The following is a 25,207-nucleotide window of genomic DNA, read 5'->3' on the forward strand; positions in this document are numbered from 1 at the left end:
TCCCAGGTACAGATTTCAGAATGGAGCAGGCCTTTACACGCCTGCTGCTGGCATGGCCTTAACGTTTAACATCCGTCATACGTTAGCTTGTTAACTTTTCTTCTTGGGAGCTTTTCTTGGTGGAATTTGGAGCAGATCCTAGGAGAATACAAAATCTGTTTTAATAAAGTTTTTGGCTTTTAGGTGGCTGGTGTTTGTGCAGCTTGTGTGGTGTCACGTGAGATGGGTGTCATGATGGTGTGGCACTGACTAGACAGACTGGCTGTGGTCCCCTGGCATCAGGCTTCACTAACGACTACTTCCCTGTCCAGGGTCTTCTGTTTTCTATTTTTATTTTTTATTTTCCCTGTTGGTAGTCTCGGAGGGGACAACTGTACTGTCCCATTTACATGGCCAGAAAAGGAGCCGACTGAGGAAGCAAGCGGAGCGTTTGGCTGGGCGGAGTGTGCTGCAGAAAGGCACAGCATTTCCATGCAGCTGGACAACGCGACGTGGGGCTTCTCTGTCCCTGCTAGGACTTGATTTTAGGTCACACACGAGCTTGATGATTAAGTTTTTACACCAGCTGCTTTGAGAGAGTACCTTCTGCCCACACCCGAGAGAAAACGTCTCCTGTGGTTTCCGGGAGTTCACAGGCCCCGCCGTGCCCACGTCTCAGCATCTCCGTGCTTCTCGGGGTCTTGGGCCACAGGCGTCTGGGGGAATTGTTTTAGATTTGAACTAGGTGGCTGTCCCAACAGTAAGGGCGCTCTGCGTTTTGTGAGCTACTGCTCGTATTTAGCGCAGACCGTTAAAGCTTTCTTGTCACCAACTGGTAGTTTAAATTACTGCCATTTTCCATTCCGCTTAAGTATCCCAAGAACAGTTGCCCGGAAGGTCACCCCGACACGTCTGCCACCGCCGTCCCATGAAAGAAGTAGAGGGAAAGCTCAGTTGGCGGGACATGGAGGGCGCGGTGATGGAGGGCGGTCACAGGGGCTGCGGCGAGGGTGGGTGGGTGTGTTCATGCCTGTGTATGTTTCCACTGAAACCTTGAGACATTTCTTTGGCTATCAGACTTCTGAGAGAAATTGCTTTGCACAGAAGCATAACACAGACTTAAGTATTGGACCAAATGTGCAGTTTATGTTTATATTACAAAATTCATTTTGGTCAGCTCTCCATGTGAGTGGCTAACAGACTGAGAGAAAGAAAGAAAGAAAGAAAGAAAGAAAGAAAGAAAGAAAGAAAGAAAGAAAGAAAGAAAGAAAGAAAGAAAGAAGGAAAGAAAGAAAGAAAGAAAAGAAAAGAAAAGAAAAGAAATCCCAAGCGCCGGTGTGGACTCTGAGCCCGACCACAGCTCACCCAGCGAGGCCCTAGTCATTTGAGAGGCTCTTCTGCATTTCGTGGGGGTCTGAGCGGAAAAGACGCGTTTCCTCCGCACTCCCGCCGCCTCCCCCGGCCCGAGGCCGTATGCACGGGAGATGGAGAAGCGGGGTCGAAGCGGAAAGCGCAAGCTCCGGTTTCGTTCTCAGACACCCCGCGCGGAGCGGCTCGCCGTCCACGATGCCCCCTCGCCCTCGGGAGCCGAGCCCAAGGAACAAAAAGACAGAGCAGAAGACACGCCACCTCACTGCCGCGAGGCAAAGCGATAGCTTTCCAGAAGGGCTTCAGCCACTCCGGGGGCGGAGACCGGAGACGGGGAAGACGGGGAGGCGTCCGGCTTCGCGGTCAGCCCAGGCGGAGTCGGGCCGGCCGAGCTTCGGCTTGCCGCGATCCGCACTCGGCCGCTGCAGGGCGCCCTCGCCCTGAGCGCATACAAGTTTGTGATGTTGTGTTTTTGGTTTAGTGTTATTTTTTTTTCCTTTTCCTTTTTTCCTTAAAAGGTGTTCACATTTTCATCATATACAGAAAAAGTATATAGTTATTTGGTTTCCTTAAAAAAAAAAACAAAACTGGCTTTAGGGAGACAGGTGGAGGAGGGAACTTTCCTATCACACACGTCCTCCAGGTGGCGTGTTTCTTGTTTAAAAATTTGCAAAAGAATTTATTTATTTATTTTGGAAAACCAACGGACATGTGCAAACCATTCTGTCCACTTGGTAGTTTTCTTAGTTTTTTTTTTTTGTTTTTGTTTTTTTTTTTACTTTTTTACATACGAGGGTGGTGATGGCTGAGGTGTCTTCAAACTTTTTTCTCTTTGTCTTTTTCTTTCTTCCTTTCTTTTAAAATTTCTGGTGCAGTCTCAAGGGTGCTGTTTGGCTTCTGGGGATTGCTCTGACTCTGGGTGGGCATCTCTTTATGAGTTTTCTTCCAGAGAGTCTGTGAGGGGCTCCAGCGGGGCTGCCGACGTGGGTTCGTGCTGTTTTAAGCGTTTAATCGTGTTCTTCAGGGCCTGTCTCTTATTGCAGAACCAGACTCTAACTACCTCGCGGTCATAGTTCAGCTTCTCAGCGATTTCGGTCATTTCCTGCCCCGAGGGGTGAGTGTTCTTCTCAAAGTGGGCATTGAGGATCTCAAGGGCCTGGGGTGTGAAGGAGGTGCGGCGCTTGCGCTTTTTGGACGGCTCACTCCCGATAAAGTCGGTGAGGTTCTGCACACCTGCGCGGTGGCGGGCCTCAGCCTCGGCCATCCACCGCTCAAGCACCGGCTTGATCTTCTGGGCACTTTTAGGGGTGATGTCCAGCTTTTCAAACCTGGCAGGATACAAAAGGCCAGGGTTCAGTTTGGCTGTGAGACTGCTAGCTATAGTGTTCTCTTGGGCTTCCTGTGGTAGGAAAAAGTGGCTTCTCAGGATGGTGTGTCTGGGGGGAGAATTGAGAAAGAACAGTCTTACACTGGGTCCGCTGCCAGGGTGGGCCTCCTGCCTGCCTGCCTGACTGCCTGGCAGGGCCAAGTCACTCCAGATGCGCAGCCAGCTGCAAGGTGCCAGCCCCGCCCCAGCCAGTGCCACCCTCCCAGCCAGCGCCATGCCAGGGCATGCAGAACCACCGTGCACACAGACAGACAGGCAAGGGCGAGGACAACACACACACACACACACACACACACACACACACACACACACACACACACACGCCATTGCCACGGGAACACAGGCACCTCCCAGGCCTCTCCCCTCTAACCTGTGATGGACTTCAACTGAGCCCCAATCCTCTGTTACCCCAGGCCTCAGAATCCTGACAGCAACAGGGAACTCAAGAAAGTGGCATTCAAGACAATGGTTGTCTTATTCTTCTATTTAGAATTACGATGTTTTCATTTGGTTCATTCACATTCCCTCGGTTGTGTTGGCTTTGACATTTACACCTATGAGTTGACAAGTCTCTCTTTATGGCTTTTACTTCCCTCTTTGTGTCTGATTTTAACTTCTTTCTCTCTGGTGACAATTTTCACCATATGTAAGGCAAAACATAGGCTAGGTGTTACCTTACAGTTTTGGCCCCAAACAGCTGGACACATTGTAATGACCATGGAACACCCCACCCTGCATCACTAAGGCCACGCGTGTTGTCCAATCACCACCCAGAGTAATGGGGCACTTTGTGCCTTGGCATCAAGCTGTGTTTAATGTGCAATATCTACAAACTGCACTTGAGTAACATCATTTCCTGTAATGAGGTCTTTGATGTGTCAATTGCCACCAGCAATTCTTTGCTACATTGACTTAAAAAATATGAAGCATCTTGGACAAAATTACATAGAGTTTTAGGAGGTCTTCTTGGTACCAAAGCCATTCTCTCAGTGAAATATTCTTTTGTTTTTAAAGGACCGGTTCCTGTTATTCATTTATTTTTCTATTCTAAATTGGAATTCTCCTGCCTCCCCTTTGGAAAAATTTGGACAGAGAATTCCCCTTTCTCTTTGTAAGTGTCTCATGCCATTGAAAAACAGCCCTGTGATGTGCTTTATGAAAATGCTTACAGAAGGATAGACAAAGAAGCACCCTTTATGCGCCACAATCTTGTTACTGGCTTGTGTATGCATATGAGGGAGTGTGTGGGCTTGCGTGCATGTGGAGGCCGGAGGTGGATTTCTTCTTAGTTGTTCTTTATCTTGCCTTTGAGACAGTTTCTTGCTGAACTGCCACTCACCAATCCAACTAGACCAGGCAGCCCGCCTGCCCGCCCCAGGAATCCTTCTGCCTCTGTGCCGGCAGATCTCAGTGTGGGTGCTGGGGACTGAATTTGGGTTCTCATGCTAAGGGTGGAAGTACTTTGTTGACTGAACCATCTTCCCAGCCTCCTAATCTTACTTTTCTTTGTGTATTTTTAGATCCATTATGTTGTAATAAATAGCACAAGCGGAAGCAGATTTTAATGAGAATTCTATTGTCTAATCTTCCATGTAGAGTTCAAGGAAGCATTTGTTTAGTTTTCAAAGATATAACTTCTGGTGCTGACCAAGGAAGACAGCAGTACATTTACTTTCAGTGCAAGATGAGTCATTCATTTAGTGCTAAAGAGTTTGTCACTTCGGACGAGCTCCTGCGGAGCCCTCATTGTGATAGCTAGTCACCTTCTGCATATTGTCATCTGCCACAGAAAAGGGTCTGAACTCTGATAGCATCAGAACTAGCTTCAAAAGGCCTTGCCACTAAGGGACAGAGCTTGTGAGAAGGATGTTCAGTGTCTTGGTGGCATAATATTTTTCTGTGGCTCTGCACACAGCACCTAGGAGTCACTGCAGCTCATGAGAGCACAGTGAGTGTGAAGGCTCCCAACACACACCACTTCTTTAGAGCACAGTGAGTGTGAAGGCTCCCAAAACACACAACTTCCTTAGAGCACAGTGAATGTGAAGGCTCTCAACACGCACCACTTCTTTAGAGCACAGTGAGTGTGAAGGCTCCCAACACACACCACTTCCTTAGAGCATAGTGAGTGTGAAGGTCCCCAACACGCAACATGCAACCAGCCTCTGAGCTTGCGGAGATTGTTCAGTTGGAAGACGGTCCTTGCTCTCAAGACTCCTTGTTAATTAATTATTAGTTACTTAATTAGGACAGACAGCTCCTAAAATGACATTGATAAACTCTGGAAGCTGAAGAGCCTGCTTTGCTGTACACTAAAACGTTCCCAAGCTTTCTGCATTCCACAGCTTTTCTTTTCTAACTTTGCTCTGGGGAGGACTTTACAAACCAGCTTATCTGATTGGGAATGCCTAAGAACGTCCAGGTGTGTGAGGTGAAACATTAGAGAATGTTCCAGTCAATAAAAGGAAATCACATCTTAGGGCTAAAAATAAGCCAAAGAGGAATTTAGCAACAATGGCAAATCGGCAACAACTTAAAAACCTGTGGCTGTCTTTATCACCAGGCTGTCAAGATGAAACAAAATTAGTGTCTCCCACCAGGGAGCAAAAGTATTCATCTCATTGATGCTCCTTGTTAGTGCTAGTGCCTCTGTACATGTCTGGAATAACATACAAGCCTTGAAACAAATTTCCCAGCAGTAGTATCCTTGTATAGACTGAATAAAGGTTATTTTCTACAGGGAGGTATCTTATAAGAGAAAACAGTAGGGGAGGCCATAGCAGTGAGAGCATCCTATGGCGCTTTTTGTATTTAACAACAATCAATGGGTTTTATGGAAAATCATTGAGCCAAATGTGAACTGCAAGCTCCTACCCCATACTGATGTTATTTATAACCTTAGTCTTAAACTGCAGGAAAAGTATACTTCCGTCCTTCAGGGAATACATTAAAAGTATAAAGAGCAGATAAAAAGACAGCATTTCATGGATCACCAAGAACAAAATCCACTTAAATGAGTTTAGAGTTGGTTTCTTGGCTTTTCCTCATGGAAGAGGACCCATAAGGTACTGCCCATGAGGAAAAAGCTCTTACTGGAGGGAGTGCCTTTGTTACCTCATGCATGCACGTGGGATTAGCGCAACACACACATAAGCATGCGTGGGGTCTGCTCCTGACCACTTAACCCGGATCAACTTGAGTACAACCAAGGCTGGATTTGGTCATTTATTTATTTAGTTGTGGGGTACTCTTAGGCTGAATTCTCACTACCTTTCTCTAAGCCATTAAGCATTTTCTTTCTTTTCTTTTTTTTTAGGTAGTATCTTGCTCTAGTCCAGTCTGATCTGGAATTCAATATGTGGTCTCAGGGTGGTCTTGAACTCATAGTAATTCTCCTATCTTTGCCTCCCATGTGTTGGGATTCAAGGCATGAGCCACCACACTGGGATTTCTCTCTCTTTCTCTCTCTTTCCTAAGCTGGGTCCAGGAAGGCAAGTTAAAAAATTCCTTTGAGGTCATAAGATAACTTTTTTTTTGGTTTTTTGAGGTAGGGTCTCACTCTAGCCCAGGCTGACCTGGAATTCACTATGGAGTCTCAGGGTGGCCTTGAACTCACGGCGATCCTCCTACCTCCACCTCCCGAGTGCTGGGATTAAAGGCATGCGCCACCACGCCTGGCTAAAATAACTTTTTTTAAAGTTTAATGTGTGTTTTCTTGGAAAATCTTTAAAGTTATGTTGGGCTTGTTAACCACAGTGAGGCCTGGGTTCCCACTTTCTGCTCAGGATTGCTCTGTGCACTAAGAATTGGTGGTGCTTGGCCACACAGGAGCCCGGTGGGCTAGCAGGGAGGCCCTACCCCAGGGGGTGCATTTCCCGTGAACCAGACTTGGTAGTTCTCTGAGAGTTGACTGGAGTTATCAAGCCAGGACCCCTCAAAGCTGCTTTTCCACCAATCCCAGCACACAGCCTCCCCAAACATTGTCCCCATGCTCTGCCCCTTCAGCTTTGTTCCCTCACCCCCATCAAGGAGAAAGGCTGAGCCGCAAAGACAAGCAAGGCCCAGGCCAGCCACGACAGGTGACAGCATGCAGCGCCCGTTACCTGCAGATGGCCGACTGGCTGTAGGCGGGGCCCTCTGTGGCACTGAGAGCTTGTCCCACCTGAGTCTGGGTCAGGCCAAGAGACAGCCGTCGTATTTTAAAAGCTTTGGCAAATTCTCGGATCTCTTCCAGATTAACCCCATCCACCTCACCCGCTGCCGTTTGAGGATCTGTGGAGATGTTTTTAAAACAGGATCAATACGCCAACACACAACCAAGCAGTGTCTGTCCAAGCAAGTGGCTCTGATGGCAGAGAGGGGAAACCAGCCTTACAGAGGGCCCCTGCCACGCCCTCACCCTCAAACACACACTTCACCTAGACAAACCTTCCTTCAAGATGCTTCTCTCCCAGATAAAAGTGGGTTCTGCTTATCCTGCCGCTTCCACAAAGCAAGCATGTGCTTCTGGAGGGCTTAATAGGTAACAGCCATCAAGCAGGGGCAAGGGTGTGTGCGACTCCATCTTGCTCACAAACCTATTCGTGTATTGTACAAAATTACAAACATGAAAACGTTTCCATTAGGAACATCTTTTAAAAATATTTTTTGTATTTATCTAAGGGAGAAAGTGGGAGAGAGAGAGAGGGAGAGGGAGAGAGAATGGGTGTGCAGTGGCCTCTAGCCACTGCAAACAAACTCCAATGCATGCATCACATTGTGCATCTGGTTTTATGTGGATACTGTGTAATTGGACCTGGGTCCTTTGGCTTTGTGGGCAAGTACCTTAACAACTAAGCCAGCCTCCACCTTCCTAAAAACATCTTCACTGGAATCTTTCATGCTTTGTTTTGAGTTCTTCTTTTACTGATCACGGCTTAGCCAGGCTAACAGATGCTAATGTTGCCTCAGGAGAGCATGCTTATGCCCAGAGACCAGCACTGTCTTCCTCCACAGCAGTTCACTGACATGGCTGCCTTTGTCCCCTGAAAGGGCACGTAATTAAAAATGCCTGCCACAGGAAGGCTCCCTTGGTACAGGAAACTCCATTCAGGACTTGTCAAGGGGAAAGACCCCTGCCCCCACCTTCTTTTTTTTTTAAATTTTTATTAACATTTTCCATGATTGTAAAAAAAATCCCATGGTAATTCCCATCCTCCCCACCCCCACACTTTCCCCTTTGAGATTCCATTCTCCATCATATTACCTCCCCATTACAATCATTGTACTTACATATATACAATATCAACCTATTAAGTATCCTCTTCCCTTCCTTTCTCTACCCTTTATGTCTCCTTTTTAACTTACTGGCCTCTGCTACCAAGTATTTTCCTTCTCACGCAGAAGCCCAATCATGTGTAGCTAGTATCCACATATGAGAGAGAACATGTCCTGCCCCCACCTTCTACTGATCCCTGGAGAAAGAAAGTGTGCTCCAAGCCAGGGACAGCATGGGCTGGATTTAGTGGGAGGTTTCAAAGGACTGCTCAGTCCTGCCTGTCATGAAGCCAGTCACTTCTGTTGTTCTTTTCCTCACTCTTTGGACTCAGGACTCAGGTGAAAGGTTTTTTTTTTTTTTTTCTTTTTCTGCACAATAACGCATCGGTGTCAGTGAATTTGAGTTCTTGTGCAAGGACTGTGGGTTTCTGGACTCAGGGCTATACAGACATTCTAGGTGTTATGGAAAGAAGCAAACATTTGTATCCAAAATATTGTTATTTATTTAGTTATCATTTATTTATTTACAAGAAACACAGAGAGAAAAGCGGAGAGAGAGGAAGAATGAGTATGAGGAAGAGCGAGTATGGGTAAGCCAGGGTCTCCTGCCACTCCAGACGCACATGCCACTTTGTGCCTCTGGCTTTACATGGGAACTGGAGAATTTAACCCAGTCCTTCAAGTCTTGCAAGCAAGTACTTTATTTTTATTTATTTATTTATTTTTTTGAGGCAAGCCTAACAGACTGGACTTAATTTAATTTAATTTATTTATTTGAGAGCAACAGACAGAGAAAGAGGCAGAGAGAAAGAGAGAGAGAGACAGACAGACAGACAGACAGAATGGGCTTCCAGCCACTGCAAATGAACTCTAGATGCTTGTGCCCCTTTGTGCATCTGGTTAACGTGGGTCCTAGGGGAATCAAGCCTCGAACTGGGGTCCTTAGGCTTCACTGGTAAGTGCTTAACTGCTAAGCCATCTCTCCAGCCCTCAAGCAAGTACTTTTAACCACTAAGCAATCTCTCCAGCCCCAAGGTGATAATTTTGAAGAGCTTTTAAGTGAGAAAGTTTTATATTTTGTTGGGGGCTTGGAGTTCCATGTCTAGGTTCTGTTAGTGTTGGGAAGGCTCTCGTCTACCCCATGGAAGTGGACTCTGTCTGTGGAACCAGCAATGCAATAGACACTGCGCATTTGCCTTCACATCAACAAATCACAGCAAAGCTCCTGGACATGCATGGGGACATGTACTTGTAGGGCAGCTAGCTGGCGGGTTGAGGCAAGAGGATCATTTGAACCTAAAGAGTTCAGGGCCAGCCTGGACAGGATCCTATTTCTTAAAAGAATTCTATCAGATTTTCATATCATTAGTTATAATTTTATTGTAGAGAGGTAAATAGTGGCCTGACCACTGCAATCAGTCTATAAGTGGTTTTAAGTGACTGCTGGGGAGGGGGATCCTGAGTGGAAGAGACAGGTATGCACAGTGTACTGGGGGCCAGGGTTGAATATTAATGCATAGAAAAGAACTACAGCCAGGCATGGTGGCTCACATAGGCCTTTAAAAAAAAACAAAAAACCCTTTTTGTGTTTATTTATTTATTTATGAGTGAGTGAGTAAGACAGAGGCAGATATACACACACACACATATATATTTATATACACACACACACGCATATATATATATATATATATGTAGAGAGAGAGAGAGAGGGAGAGAGTAGGTGTTCCAGGGCTTCCAGCCACTGCAAATGAACTCCCGGAGCATGAGCCGCCTTATGCATCTGACTTATTGGCTTACATGGGTTCTGGGGAATTGAAACTGGGTCCTTTGGCTTTGTAGGCTAGTGCCTTAACCTCTAAGCCATCCCTCCAGCCCACACTCAGGCCTTTGATCCCAACACTAAGGAGGATAAGGTAAGAGGACTGCAATGAGTTTGAGGCTAGCCTGGGCTAAAGTGAGACCCTATCCAAAAACTCAAAAATTAAAAGAACCCCCAAACCCTCTGCTCAGGAGCTCATGCTCAGAGAGGCAAATAGTCCAGTGTGGCACATTGAGAATCTATGAAATGGGTGGTGGAAGGTTGCTTATAAAACTGCTTTGCTTAAATGAATTAGAGTCCTGCTCCCCCTGCACAAACTCCTTTCCAGGAGTCTGACAACACTTAGTTGCTGCAGGATCTGCTTGTTTTGTCCATGCTACAGGCTTTCTTCTGATTCTTTAATCCCACCAGCACATGGCAGGGAGTGGCTCCCAGGGTTCGCTGAGGATTCGGGAGGCCACCTCTGCACATGTGGCAGCCTTAGAACTTTGTCTCACTAATTATCCCCAAACAGGTGTTGTAAACAAGCAGCATGGGAAGAAACCTTGTTTTCAGTGCTGATAATTTTTTAAGTTACTTACCAACAGTGTCAACATGGCTCTTTAAAGAAAAAGCTCGAGTCTCCATGTTCTTTAAAGAGAAGCTTGAGTCTCCCACCATGTTCTTTCAGGTGGGCTAGGTCTACCCTCACAAGCAGCAATGCCTGGCTAGTTGGAACTGCTATTGGTTGCCCCTCAGCTCCTCTTGTTCCTTTCTCCAGCTTGCCTCAGACCTGCTGCTTGCCCAGAATGACCTGCATTTAGACCAGTCATTTCCACTGATTGGTTCTGGGGCAAAGCAGGAAAAGGCTTAGATAGCATGGTGACTGTGGCTCCCCAAAGGGTCACAGTATTTAAACAGGCCAAGTTTGCAGAGGTATTAGAATTTTATACTTTTAGGTAGGCTTAAGAAAAAAGTGTCAAAGAGTTGGGGAGAAGGTTTAGTGGGTGAAGCTCTCACTTTCCAGGAGTTAGGACACGAGTTTAGATGCTCAGACTCCACATAAGGTTGGACGGGAGCATGTGTCTGTAATTCCAGTGTGCCTGCAGTGAGGTGGGAGGCTGGGGCAGGAGCATCCTAAGAAGTTGTGCGCTAGCTACCCTGGCACGTGCAGAGGCCATTAGGAGACCCTGCCTCACACAAAGATTATCCTCTGACCTTCACCTGCATGCACACCCCTCTCTGACAATGATTTTTTTTTTAAATAACAGATATATTTTTTGAGGTAGGGTCTCAAAAGTTTTACAAAGCCTACTTGCTAGGGTAGAGGATTGCTTAAAAATAGATAATAGTTGAGAAGCCCTCATTTTGAGCAAAGAGGAGAAGTTGGTACAAAATAGTTCAGTGAAAGGTCTGGACATTCCCTGGAGAGAGAGGGAAGAGGTGTTGCTAGCTTTTTAAGTGACTATGGAGTTCAAAGCTAAAAAAAAAAAAAAAAAAAAAACAAACCAACCCGAGTTTTTCTTTGTAAAAATGTGGCTTTTAGTACTGTGGTTTTCATGGTGGCACATGCCTTTAAACCTAGCACTTGGGAGGTAGAGGTAGGAAGATTGCTGTGAGTTTGAGGCCAGCCTGAGACCACATAGTAAATCCAGTTCAGCCCACAAAACAAACAAACAAACAAACTGTGGTTTTCTTGACAGGCATTAAAAGTCACTTGGTGGGGCCCAGGGTAGACTGTCTAACATGCAACCCAGGTCTTCTAAGGCAGGAGATCCACTGCACTGAGCATGTCTTTCTCTGGGTTTCTGGGGTCACCAAGCGTAGGTGTCACACACTCTGTTCCATTGTGTTTCTGAGCACTTTCTTGTTATCCCTCAGCAGATATCACAGCACAGATAGTTGGAAAAGGGCTCCTGGGCAGGCCCCACCCTTGTCCTTTCCTCACCTCTGCACCTCACACAGCCAAGGTGTGCAAAGGAGTGAGATGGGCAGGTCTGTGGTTTGAGGGAAGGCTGTTTCTCTGTGTAAAGCTAAATAGCTCTGTGGTAAATGAACTTTGTGCTTTTATTAGCCCCCTTCTAGATGAACCAGACTTAGTTGTATTAACCATCGCAGGAAGGCTTGTTCTTTTGTGGGAAGGCCCCCATGGCCTACTCCAGTAACAGGGCCTATGCTGCAAGCACTCAGAAGTAGCATGCAGGGCGGGTTTAGGACATGGGCTGCTATTTTATGTAAATGTGCCTATCATCTTTCTTCTTTTCCTTTGCTACCTTTATTGCCTATTTCTCCTTGGTAATTCCCAAATCTACAAATTAAACGTGTACATGTGATGGTGCAGGGATTTTTTCCCCCCTCTTTTGCTAGATCATCAATAATAACCAGAGCTAAAAAGAAAGTTGTGGACTCTGAACTCCCATGAGTTGAGAAGTGTCACTGTAGATGATTAAATGTTCACTTTGGAGTTCAAAGAAATGGATCCTGACACCACATAATCAGGCTGGAGCTGAGCTGGATGCTTTCTCCATTCTGGCTGGCTGTCATAGTGCTAGAAGGTGCCCTGCAGATTGCTGCGGGAGAAAAGTCATTAGCAGTCTCACCCGTTAGTGGACCCTACAAGCCATGTAACTAATCACCCAGGCAAGATGTGTCCACTGGTGTAATAGTGGCATGATGGTTATGCGAGTAACCAACTGCACTCTAATTGGATATGAGGCCCACTCCTTGGGAGGGAAATCACGCCTGATGCTGAAAATCTATTCAAAAAACCCATGTCTTGAAAGGTCTTAGGCCCTAGTGGGGAAGCTACTACTGTTATTTGATTATATGAATATGTTGTGACCATCAAATAGTTCTCTGAATATGTATATTTATGTCCATAGACTACTGCTATTCTCACCATTTATTAGAGAAGCTTCTCTTTGCCGATGGTGGTGACCACTGGGGAGAATAAACTCATCATTGTGACTTTGGAGTGCTAAGCACTAATGACACATCTATGTTGTCCCCTCCAAGACTCAGAGAACAATCTGAAAGGGAGGCAGAATATAAGAGCCAGAGGATGAGGAAGAATGCTGTGGCAGGTCATCTTCTAGGCTTGACATGGCCATTGCACTCACGACCTCACAAGAACTGTTGTAACCTGTACAAGACTCCCATAATACTGGGCCCATCCAGTATTATGGTATTATGGATTATAGGGGGGCCATGAGGCATCCCTCCCTCCGTGAGGAAGTATATACAGTTAATGGTGGCTAGGGGAGTGTGAGACATTTTGTGTAGTGATCTAGCAAATGGTAGGACCCATTCCCCTGTGCCCATTCAGGCAACCCTAATTAAGGCATCAAAGAAGAAGAGGACTAGTTTTGAAGGAAAAGGGGGTTCAGCTGAAGGGAAATGGAGACAGGGTCAAGGAAAGGTGATAAGAGAGTATTATGTTCAGAACACATTGTATATATGTATAAAAATGATCAACAAAGTAGGAAATGAGGGCTGAGCCATGAGCCCAGAGTCTTTCATGAGACCCAAGGAGCACTTATCACATCTTACTCTCTTCTCACATATGTCCCCCTCTTGCCTTTTCTCCTGGTTCTATATGCAAAGATGACCAGAAGAATTTATTTATTTATTTTGGAGACACAATCTCATTCTAAGGCCTTGGCTGGCTTTGAACTTGGACTTGAAAGTTGGTAGTGCCTCAAAAGCATCAAAATGACAGCCCCCACATCAAATCTGGAATGAATGGACTGAAAAGTAAGGGAGAATTTTGGCAGCTGAATGCAGACTGTAAAACACTTGTGTGGTGTATACACTGGTGCCTGGGCTCTGGGCCTGTGTGGATGTGAAGCCTCAGCACACAGTAGGACAGATGCTTTTGTTTGTTGTTGTTGTGTTGTAAAGTTAGCTTCTTGCTGTTAGCCTTGGTGTCTCTGACAGGGTTGCTGGTGGGTGGACAGTCACCATGCAGCGACACCCTTTTATTAACACTGTTTGTAGGGCTGCTGGTGGGTGGATAGTGAGCATGCAGCAATACCCTCCTATTCCCTATTTGTGGGGTTGCCATGCGTTTTCTGAGAAGCTTCCAAAGCATGGGTTAATTACTCCAGGTCAACATGAGCCTCTAGCTGGTTTTTAGTGCCATTCTCATAGTAAATAATACACACACTTACCACATACTTCTAAGAACAAATTAGAAACAATTTGGGGATGTGAACACAATTATTTGAGAAGGGAACACACTTGTGATATGTTGATGTCATTGGGTTGTGAGAAAGTGCACGGGTTATAAATCAGAGGTCTCACTATGCTATAGTTTTGGTTTAGGGGAACTAACTACTAGGTCCTTGCTATCTAAGAGCAAAGCTTACAAGTCAGGGATTTCTAAAGAGTATAGTGAATGAAGTACTAAAGATGATTAGAAAAAAAAAATCCAGCAGTGAAATCCCCAAATCTACCTATTTAAAATAAATACACTAGGAATTTTAAATCAAAACACATTTAGATACTTTATTTGACTTTTCTTCTAGACTTTCTAAAAATCCAAGTTGATAGAAATGATATCTACCTGTGACAACTATGGAGACCGAGCCAAGGACAAGGTATGCCAGGGCTATGATGCTCTAAGGAAGGGCTTATCTGAACATTCTGAGCCCAGATGTGGTGTTTGCTGCATATGGAGGTCATGTTGTCATTACAAGTCATTAGCTTGGTACTCCTTTGCCTGGAATGGAGGATGGTAGGATGAGACTTTTTGGCATATGGCAAGTTGGCAGTGCTATAGAAAACTCTTCCACTATGACTTTGATCACTTTCAGTGATATTGTCATATAATAAAATATATACTTTTGGTCTGTGTTCCTGATACCTGGCACAGAGCTCTCAAAACTCAGTGTGTGAAGTAGTAAGTGCTATGATCACTGTTTCTAACAGTTGTCTCGTGATTCCTGACATGGAGCTCCTCAACCTCTTGGAAATCTTTTGGATGATAAGAGAATCTTTTGCCCAAGTTAGATGATAATTGGTAGGCTCCTGGAGAACTTCCAAGAAGGTCAGGTCATCATCAGAAAGTCACAGAAAGCCTTTATAAAAACTTGGCGTGTGTGTGTGCGTGTGCGTGTGTGTGTGCATGCTTGTGGCAGGGTGGTAGTCATTGCTCTCTGCTTCCTCCCTGAGCTGAATGTGACCGGCTGCCTCAAGCACCTGCTGCTATGTCTTCCTCACCATGATGGGCTGCAGTCTGGAATGTGCATGCACTACCACCCCAGGTTATGCAATGCTGGGCATGTGGACCCAGGACCTCCTGTGTGTTAGGCTGAAGGCACAGAGGTAGTCACTGACCCTGACCTGCATCACTGACCTTGGCCTGCAGGCATCTTAGGCCCCAGGAACAGCAGATCCTTTCCTGACAGACCCCCATTCCCAGATGAGGGTGATCATCCATGATGGCAGGCCGTGCCCTGCAGCAGAGGTGATCACCTCCTGTGAACCAGACTGACCCCTTCAACAATGACAATGACAAAGACTCCTTTGCATAACCTTACAGGGCCAGACCTGAGACAATAACTAACCAGAAACGCTTTCACCATAACTGATTAGTTGTGCAAATCTCGTATCCCCTTGTCCCAATTCTTCCTGTGTTTGAACCTAAACCTCATGTCAGTTACAATGAAGATGAGGTTGGGGTCACTGGGTCAATGGCTAGTCTTCAATGCAGTTCTTCACAGACCTTCAATGCAAAGCCTTTTTGAGATTTAACTCAGAAGGCCTTTTCTTTGTTTCTTTCTTTATTTTTATTTATTTATTTGCAAGGAGAGAGAGGGGGGGGGGATGCAAGTGAGCCAGAGAGAGCGCAACAAAGAGAATGTTAAGGCCTCTAGCCACTGCACACAAACTTTAACCACTGCAAATGAATGCCACTTGCACATGCCTCTTTGTGCATCTGGCTCCGTGTGGGTACTGGGGAACCGAACCTCAGTCATTAGGTTTTGCAGGCAAGCAACTTATCCACTGAGCCATTTCCCCAGCTCCCCTTTCTTTCTTTCTTATCCTGCTCCTTCCTCCTAGTAGCTGCTGAGACCTCGTGCTTGCCTGCCTTGCTGTTCTGGTCTCAAACTCGATAAAATTGTCCTTGAGTTTAAAATAAACCTCCTTGGGGAGAAAGGAGTTGGAGATTGAGTTAACACTTAGTTACGCTTATGTGATTAATGCTTCCCACAAATCTCCCTGGGAGGAAGGGTTCAGAGAGCGCCTAGGCTGGTGGTGAGCACATTTGTGTGCTGGGAGGATGGCATGGCCCAGCTCCACGGGACAGAAGGTCCTGCATCAAGACCCCCCCCCCCCCGTGTGTGCTTTTCCTCTTGCAGCACACCCATACTCTTTGTCATGCCCTCTGTAATAAACTGGTACGTAAGCGTGTCTTCCTGAATGAGACATTGTAGCACATGACTGAATTAGAGTGATATTGTCATAATATGTGACTCATATGTTCCTTCTGTAGTTGGGTTTTATGACAGAAGAGAAATAACTAAATGACATACTCAAAATCTGTAGTGACAGTAAGTTCAGCAATGGGTCTAGCTATACCCCACTGGTGGTAGTAGACTGTCTTATGCGAAGAGAACATGAGCTAGTGTGGGCTCCTCATTCAGGCTGTGCATATGAGTTGGGAGGGTTTTTTTTGGCTTTTTTTTTTTTTTTTTTTTTTTTTTTTGGTTTTTGGAGGTAGGGTCTCACACTGGCCCAGGCTGACCTGGAATTCACTATGTAGTCTCAGGGTGGCCTTGAACTCACGGTGATCCTCTTACCTCTGCCTCCCGAGTGCTGGGATTAAAGGCGTGCTCCACCACGCCCAGCGAGTTTGGAGTTTTGTGCTTCAAATACATAAGATAAAGTGTCTCTCTCTTAGGTATTTATATTTCTATTTTTTAAAATTATTTTTGTTTATATAAGAGAGAGAGAAAGAGATACAGAGAAAATGGGCACACCAGGGCCTCAAGCCATTGCAAATGAACTCTAGACACATGTGCCACCTTGTGCATCTGGCTTCATATAGGTCCTAGGTGGCTGAACCTAGGTTCTTTGGCTTTGCAGGCAAGTGCCTTAACCACTAGGACATCTTTCTAGCCCCCTTTTTTTTTTGGTTTTTCGAGGTAGGGTCTCACTCTGGTCCAGGCTGACCTGGAATTAACTCTGTAGTCTCAGGGTGGCCTTGAACTCATGGCGATCCTCCTACCTCTGCCTCCTGAGTGCTAGGATTAAAGGCATGCGCCACCACGCCCGGCTAGCCCTTTTAAAATATTTTAAAAGTATTTTATTTATTTATTTGAGAGAGGAAGAGAAAGAGGGAGAGAAAGAGAGAGAGAGAGAATGGGCATACCAGAGCCTCTAACCACTACAAATAAACTATAGACACATGTGCTACCTTGTGCATCTGGCTTATGTGGGTACTGGGGAATTGAACCTGGGGTCTTTAGACTTCTCAGGCAAGTGCCTTAACTGCTAAGCTACTCTCTAGCCCTAAATACTTTTTAATATTTTTATTTTTATTTATTTATTTGAGATAGAGAGAGGCAGAGAGAAAGAACAGATGAGGTCTTTGTATTTCAGACCACCGACCTTGTACCTAGAACTTAGATGACCCATAAGGTACCATGCATTTGAAGTCCCATCTGGCTCATTAAGTAGCTTTGTTACTGATTTCCAAAACAAGGCAAATCCTTCTGTGGCCAACTTGTGACAAATGACTAGAGATGACCCACTTCCACCCATCTGTCCACCTATGTAGCCATCTCTCCATCATCTAACACGTGTTGAGTAAAATACCTGTGTAACTAAAGCAGAGCTTGAATATTTTCTCACATCTCTGCCAGGATTTCTTTTTTCAAATTTTTTGTCTATTTTTATTTATTTGAGAGTGACAGACAGAGACAGAAAGAGGTGTGCCAGGGCTTCCAGCCACTGCAAATGAACTCCAGATGCCTGTGCCCCCTTGTGCATCTGGCTAACATGGGTCCTGGGGAATAGAGCCTTGAACCAGGGTCCTTAGGCTTCACAGGCAAGCGCTTAATTGCTAAGCCATCTCTCTAGCCCTCTGCCAGTATTTCTTTATGGGAATAAAATAAAATTAATTTTATTCCTATTTTATTCAAGTAAGATAAGGGATTCTGGCCCAAATTAACAGGGGTTTTATATCTAGAGGAATTGAGGGAAAACTCTATGTATGTGAAACTGCCTGGTAGTGAGACATATTGAAGATTTAGAGTCCAGGCTAGCCCACTGTAGTACCTGGGCATTTTAATATCTGTCAATGGTGTCTTCTTCTATTTTCATCCCACCCAAAGCATCTTTCTTTCCTGACTTCCTATATTATTGAATCTATGTGCGTTGCTTTTATTTTTAGTGGAGAGGCACTCTTCATGACCAGGTTTGTTCTATACTTTGTGAGGATGCCCACTGTTCTTTTTATTTCTTTTATTTATTTATTTATTTTTAACCAGGTCCTTGTTGTTCTTACCTGAACATGCATGTTTTCATTGTATGACAAATGTTAGAATTTTGGTTCCTACTGGATTACAATTGATATACATGTTGTCTGATTTTATGTAGGCATTTAGTAAAAGTTGTCCTTTAAGGTAAATAAGAAGCATTTCATCAGACCACTGTACCACTCAACTTAATATGTTTCTATTTGCATGTGATCAATATGTTATCTTTGCTTAGGGTCGAATACCATTTCCAAAACCTTATATATGCACACACATACACATATGTATTACATATACTAATATGTTATTGTGGGAGCAGACTTTCCAGCTTGCTTATTTTATGAATGGTTGTTCAGAGACTTCCCATCTGATACCAGCTCACACTGCATCCCCACCTGCCACTGGAGGCAGTTCTTTGTACACACACAACTGCCTGCAGGCATGCTCTCTCTTATTCTTTCTGACACCTGCAAACAGATCGGCAGGGGACTTCAAACACTTAGAAAGGCAGCAGCTTGACCTGAGTGCCTGCTGTTGGTAATTCCAGCTCGGAGCTGTGTGCTCCTGCCCTGCTGATCAGTTTCTACATTCAGAAGCCATGGGTCTGACTCAGCACATCAGGATCTCCTTAAAATGGAGCCTGGCCCCTTGGCACGCACGAATCCAGGGGTGGGCTTTGGGGACCAGTTGCCCCAAGGAGCCATCTGGTCTTGGACACAGATGTCATCTCAATATTGGCTTAACAGCTCTAGAAGATGTGTGTGTGTGTGTGTGTGTGTGTGTGTGTGTGTGAGACAGAGAGAGAGAGAGAGAGAGAGAGAGAGAGAGAGAGAGAGAGAGAGAGAGAGAGAGAGAGAGGAGAGAGAGAGAGAGCAAAAAGGCAACAAGAACGTCACCAGGACTTAAATGGAGCAGAAAGGATACTTACTGCTGACTAACTGGCCCACACTCAAAGCAGAAGATGAGGAGGAGGAGGACGAGGAAGAGGAAGTCTGCCGAACAGGACTTTGAGACATGGATGCTTGACCATGAGCCAGGTGCAGAAGGCTGCCTTGGGAGCCTGCTTGACCCGCTGATGTCTGGGAGGGTTGGTGGAACTGCACAGAGGATGTGAAAAACATAAAAATGAATGAAATATTAGTGGGGGAATGCCAGGGAACAGAAGTTTCATCTGGGGTTGCATCATTTTATTTCCAAGAAGATGCAGTATACTTCTTGGAAGGAGCATTACACTGGAAGAAATGTTTATTTATTTATTTTTGGTATATAATATGTTGTTTCTTGCTTGACAGGTACTTTATTAGTAATTCTAAATATATTATTAATTACATACATGCCTCTCTATTACACCCAAGGTTTGACATTTCTTAGCTAGGATGTACTGACTCTGCCTGTTCACACAATTGTCACACAGCTGGCAGGCTTCTCACGCAGGTATAGAGAAAATGTGATGCAATCAACTTGAATACAAAACTCAAACTTGAGGTGTGTTTGTGCCCCATCATTTCATGGGAAAAGTTCCAATTTAGACTGACTATATAGGGGACTGTCTACTTTCCCAGATCCAACAGTCTGGATGGATTATGGCAAAGTGGATCCTATACTCTGTATATCATCTAGAAAATTAGAGAGAATTAGAGGAGGACCAAATATTCCATAACATGTGCAGCTCTCAGCCGCTACTTTCTTTGTGCCAGCCACTGGGTTAAGGGTATTCATGGTCTCTCGTTTATTTTATTTATTTTTTTTCTCTTTTTACTTTCCTTTTTTTTTTTTTTCTTCTGAGGTAGGGTCTCACTCTGGCCCAGGCTGACCTGGAATTCACTATGGAGTCTCAGGGTGGCCTCGAACTCATGGTGATCCTTCTACCTCTGCCTCCCGAGTGCTGGGATTAAAGGCATGCGCCACCATGCCCGGGTCACTGGTCTCTCATTTAATTCTCACAGTACTGTTTCCCTTCTTACAAATAAAGATTTTTATGGGTTCAGTCCCTTGGTGTGGGGGAATTGTTCTTTGGACATGTGAAGACTGCAGCTAGATCCTGATCTAGCAATCACAGTGTCACAAGGAAGAATTGACTTAATTTGGTTTTGAATTTTGTGTGCCTTAAACATGGTTGTTTTTCTGCCTATGTACTTATTTCTCCTGAGCAGAGGAAGAGTTTAGATGAGGAAGAAGACGAAGGGAAAAGAAGACCTGGGGTGGAGTGGGGGGATCTCTTTTTCTATCCCAAGATGCCCTTCTAGAAAGACAGGCCTAAGCAAGTGGATGACTGGCCTCAGGGCTACCCCGCTGTCAACTGACTGAGAGTGTTGTGGCTCGCACAGAGGAATGGTGAGGCAATGATATAAGGGATCAGCCTGGAGCAGAGTCAGCCCAGGCCGTGAACTTGGGCGGGGGAGCCGCAAAACAGGCCCCGTCTGCGACTGTCTGCTCAGTAGCAAGAGCTCACCTTGGGCATTCCAACTTCACATCCGTCACTGCTTCCCTGGGTGGATGTTCATTTACCTAGGCTATTTTCTTTGAGGTATAATTTATACATAATAAAACACCCCTTTAAACTGGACATGGTGGAACATGCCTTTAACCCCAGCACTTGGGAGGCTGAGGTAGGAGAATTGTTATGAGTTCAAGGCCAGTCTGAGACTAATTCCAGGTCAGCCTGGTCTAGAGAAAACCCTACCTCTAAAACCAAAAAAGAAAAAAAAGAAAAAAAACAAAAAAACAACTATAACAACAACCAAACTCACCCATTTAAGCATAGTTTGATGAGTTTTGTGAAATGAATATATTTGTGAAACCATCAGTACAATCAAGAGAGAAAACTTTCTTATTACTCCACAAACATCCTGTTCTCTGTAATCAACCTCCACCCCAGCTCTCAGCCTTGACCAAGGCAATTGTACTTTTCTCTTGCTATAGGCATGCTTCTAACGTGAGATCAAAAGACACACGCGTTTCTAACGTGAGGTCATGTGACACATGTCCTTTTTGTATCTTTGGCTTCTTTTTTTTTAAAATATTTTTTGTCCATCTTTTATTTATTTTTTTATTTGAGAGCAACAGACACAGAGAGAAAGACAGATAGAGGGGGAGAGAGAGAGAATGGGCGCGCCAGGGCTCCCAGCCACTGCAAACGAACTCCAGATGCGTGTGCCCCCTTGTGCATCTGGCTAACGTGGGACCGGGGGAACCGAGCCCCGAACCGGGGTCCTTAGGCTTCACAGGCAAGCGCTTAACCACTAAGCCGTCTCTCCAGCCCTCTTTGGCTTCTTTACAGGACATCCATCTTGTTTGTTTCTTCCTTTTTGATTGCTGAGTAGTATTCGACCCACCATAATGTTCTGTCCTCTGTTAGTAAGTATTTGGTTTGTTTTTAGTTTGGGGTTACTATGGAGAATATAGTCAATAAAATTGTACAATCATGTTCAAGTCTATATCTATTTGTTTTTTGATATTTTAAGATTTTATTTATTTATTTATTTGCAAGCAAAGAGGGGAGAGAGAAAGAGAGAGAAATAGAGATAGATAGATAGATAGATAGATAGATAGATAGAAAGAGAGGAAGAGAAGAATGGGCATGCCAGGCCTCTAGCTGTTGCAAACGAACCCCAGATGCCTGTGCCACTTTGTGCATCTGGCTTTAGGTGGGTACTGGGGAACTGGACTTGGGTCTAGGTTTTGTACTAAGTGCCTTAACCACTGAACGATCTCTGCTAAGCCACCTCTCAAGCCCAAAATAAATTATTTTTAAGATATTGATGATAACAAAACGCACATATATTTTCATTACATAGGTATTGGCAAACTATATGTATATAAATCCAAATATAACTTGCCACGGAAATTAGAATAGTCCACAAAAGAAAAGAAGGAAGTTAGAAGGAACAGGAAGCATGAGAGAAAGGCAGGTTCTTCTTCCACCCCAGAGAGGAATGCAGACACTGCTGTAAGGGGGTGGTCTCTTCCATGCCTTAACCTAGACAGGCCATCTCCTCTGACACTCCTCATTGGTGCCTTCCACGCCTTAGCCTAGACAGGCCGTCTCCTCTGACACTCCTCATTGGTGCCTTCCACGTCTTAGCCTTGACAGGCTGTCTCCTCTGACACTCCTCATTGGTCTCTTACATGCCTTAACCTAGACAGGCCGTCTCCTCTGACACTCCTCATTGGTCTCTTCCATGCCTTAGCCTAGACAGGCCGTCTCCTCTGACACTCCTCATTGGTGTCTTCCATGCCTTAACCTAGAGAGGCCGTCTCCTCTGACACTCCTCATTGGTGTCTTCCACGCCTTAGCCTTGACAGGCCGTCTCCTCTGACACTCCTCATTGGTGTCTTCCACGCCTTAGCCTTGACAGGGCGTCTCCTCTGACACTCCTCATTGGTGTCTTCCATGCCTTAGCCTAGACAGGCCTTCTCCTCTGATACTCCTCATTGGTGTCTTTCAGGCCTTAACCTAGACAGGCCGTCTCCTCTGACACTCCTCATTGGTGTCTTCCATGCCTTAACCTAGACAGGCCGTCTCCTCAGACACTCCCCATTGGTCACTTCCATGCCTTAGCCTTGAGAGGCCGTCTCCTCTGACACTCCTCATTGGTCTCTTCCATGCCTTAACCTAGACAGGCCGTCTCCTCTGACACTCCTCATTGGTATCTTCCACGCCTTAGCCTAGACAGGCCGTCTCCTCTGACACTCCTCATTGGTGTCTTCCATGCCTTAGCCTAGACAGGCCGCCTCCTCTGACACTCCTCATTGGTGTCTTCCATGCCTTAACCTAGACAGGCCGTCTCCTCTGACACTCCTCATTGGTCTCTTCCATGCCTTAGCCTAGACAGGCCGTCTCTTCTGACACTCCTCATTGGTCTCTTCCATGCCTTAACCTAGACAGGCTGTCTCCTCTGACACTCCTCATTGGTGTCTTCCATGCCTTAGCCTAGACAGGCCGTCTCTTCTGACACTCCTCATTGGTCTCTTCCATGCCTTAACCTAGACAGGCCGTCTCCTCTGACACTCCTCATTGGTGTCTTTCAGGCCTTAACCTAGACAGGCTGTCTCCTCTGACACTCCTCATTGGTGTCTTCCACGCCTTATCCTAGACAGGCCGTCTCCTCTGACACTCCTCATTGGTGTCTTCCATGCCTTAACCTAGACAGGCCGTCTCCTCAGACACTCCCCATTGGTCACTTCCATGCCTTAGCCTTGAGAGGCCGTCTCCTCTGACACTCCTCATTGGTGTCTTCCATGCCTTAGCCTAGACAGGCCGCCTCCTCTGACACTCCTCATTGGTATCTTCCATGCCTTAACCGAGACAGGCCGTCTCCTCTGACATTCCTCATTGGTGTCTTCCATGCCTTAGCCTTTAGTGGCCATCCTCTCTGTCACTCCTCATTGGTTTCTTCCACGCCATAGCCTTGACAGGCCGTCTCTTCTGACACTCCTCATTGGTCTCTTCCATGCCTTAACCTAGACAGGCCGTCTCCTCTGACACTCCTCATTGGTGTCTTCCATGCCTTAGCCTAGACAGGCCGTCTCTTCTGACACTCCTCATTGGTCTCTTCCATGCCTTAACCTAGACAGGCCGTCTCCTCTGACACTCCTCATTGGTGTCTTTCAGGCCTTATCCTAGACAGGCCGTCTCCTCTGACACTCCTCATTGGTGCCTTCCACGCCTTAGCCTAGACAGGCCTTCTCCTCTGACACTCCTCATTGGTGCCTTCCACGCCTTAGCCTAGACAGGCCTTCTCCTCTGACACTCCTCATTGGTGTCTTCCATGTCTTAACCTAGACAGGCCGTCTACTCTGACACTCCTCATTGGTGCCTTCCATGCCTTAGCCTAGACATGACGTCCCCTCTGACACTCCTCATTGGTGTCTTCCACGCCTTAGCCTTAACAGGCTGTCTCCTCTGACACTCCTCATTGGTGCCTTCCACGCCTTAGCCTAGACAGGATGTCTCCTCTGACACTACTCATTGCTGTCTTCCATGACTTAGCCTTGACAGACCGTCTCCTCTGACACTCCTCATTGGTGCCTTCCACGCCTTAGCCTAGACAGGACGTCTCCTCTGACACTCCTCATTGGTGTCTTCCATGCCTTAGCCTAGACAGGCCGTCTCTTCTGACACTCCTCATTGGTCTCTTCCATGCCTTAACCTAGACAGGCCGTCTCCTCTGACACTCCTCATTGGTGTCTTCCATGCCTTAACCTAGACAGGCCGTCTCCTCTGACACTCCTCATTGGTGTCTTCCATGCCTTAACCTAGACAGGCCGTCTCCTCTGACACTCCTCATTGGTGTCTTCCATGCCTTAACCTAGACAGGCCGTCTCCTCTGACACTCCTCATTGGTGTCTTCCATGCCTTAGCCTAGACAGGCTGTCTCCTCTGACACTCCTCATTGGTGTCTTCCACGCCTTAGCCTTGACAGGCCGTCTCCTCTGACACTCCTCATTGGTATCTTCCACGCCTTAGCCTAGACAGGCCGTCTCCTCTGACACTCCTCATTGGTGTCTTCCATGCCTTAGCCTAGACAGGCCTTCTCCTCTGACACTCCTCATTGGTGTCTTCCATGTCTTAACCTAGACAGGCCGTCTCCTCTGACACTCCTCATTGGTGTCTTCCACGCCTTAGCCTTAACAGGCCGTCTCCTCTGACACTCCTCATTGGTGTCTTCCACGCCTTAGCCTAGACAGGCCGTCTCCTCTGACACTCCTCATTGGTGTCTTCCATGCCTTAGCCTAGACAGGCCGTCTCCTCTGACACTCCTCATTGGTGTCTTCCACCCCTTAGCCTTGACAGGCCGTCTCCTCTGACACTCCTCATTGGTGTCTTCCATGCCTTAACCTAGAGAGGCCGTCTCCTCTGACTCTCCTCATTGGTGTCTTCCACGCCTTAGCCTTGACAGGCCGTCTCCTCTGACACTCCTCATTGGTGTC

At 46.0% G+C, this 25,207-nt stretch overlaps 1 protein-coding gene across 2 annotated transcripts in view; it reads right to left on the minus strand.

Annotated features, from left to right (window-relative positions):
• Positions 1 to 2,278: 2,278 nt before the first annotated feature.
• Pou6f2 (POU class 6 homeobox 2) overlaps positions 2,279 to 25,207 on the minus strand; it is a 482,646-nt gene continuing 459,717 nt past the window's right edge. The window contains exons 8-10 of one of the 2 annotated variants that reach the window (XM_004668844.2): positions 19,203 to 19,371; positions 6,838 to 7,006; positions 2,279 to 2,783 (exon numbers count right to left, since the gene is read on the minus strand). In XM_004668844.2, the coding sequence (XP_004668901.2) occupies positions 2,279 to 2,783; positions 6,838 to 7,006; positions 19,203 to 19,371 (843 nt within the window). The remainder of the gene's footprint in view (positions 2,784 to 6,837; positions 7,007 to 19,202; positions 19,372 to 25,207) is intronic. The other variant, XM_004668845.2, reaches the window with a different exon arrangement.

Source organism: Jaculus jaculus, chromosome 16 (assembly GCF_020740685.1).
Source record: "Jaculus jaculus isolate mJacJac1 chromosome 16, mJacJac1.mat.Y.cur, whole genome shotgun sequence".
Lineage (NCBI taxonomy): Eukaryota > Metazoa > Chordata > Mammalia > Rodentia > Dipodidae > Jaculus > Jaculus jaculus.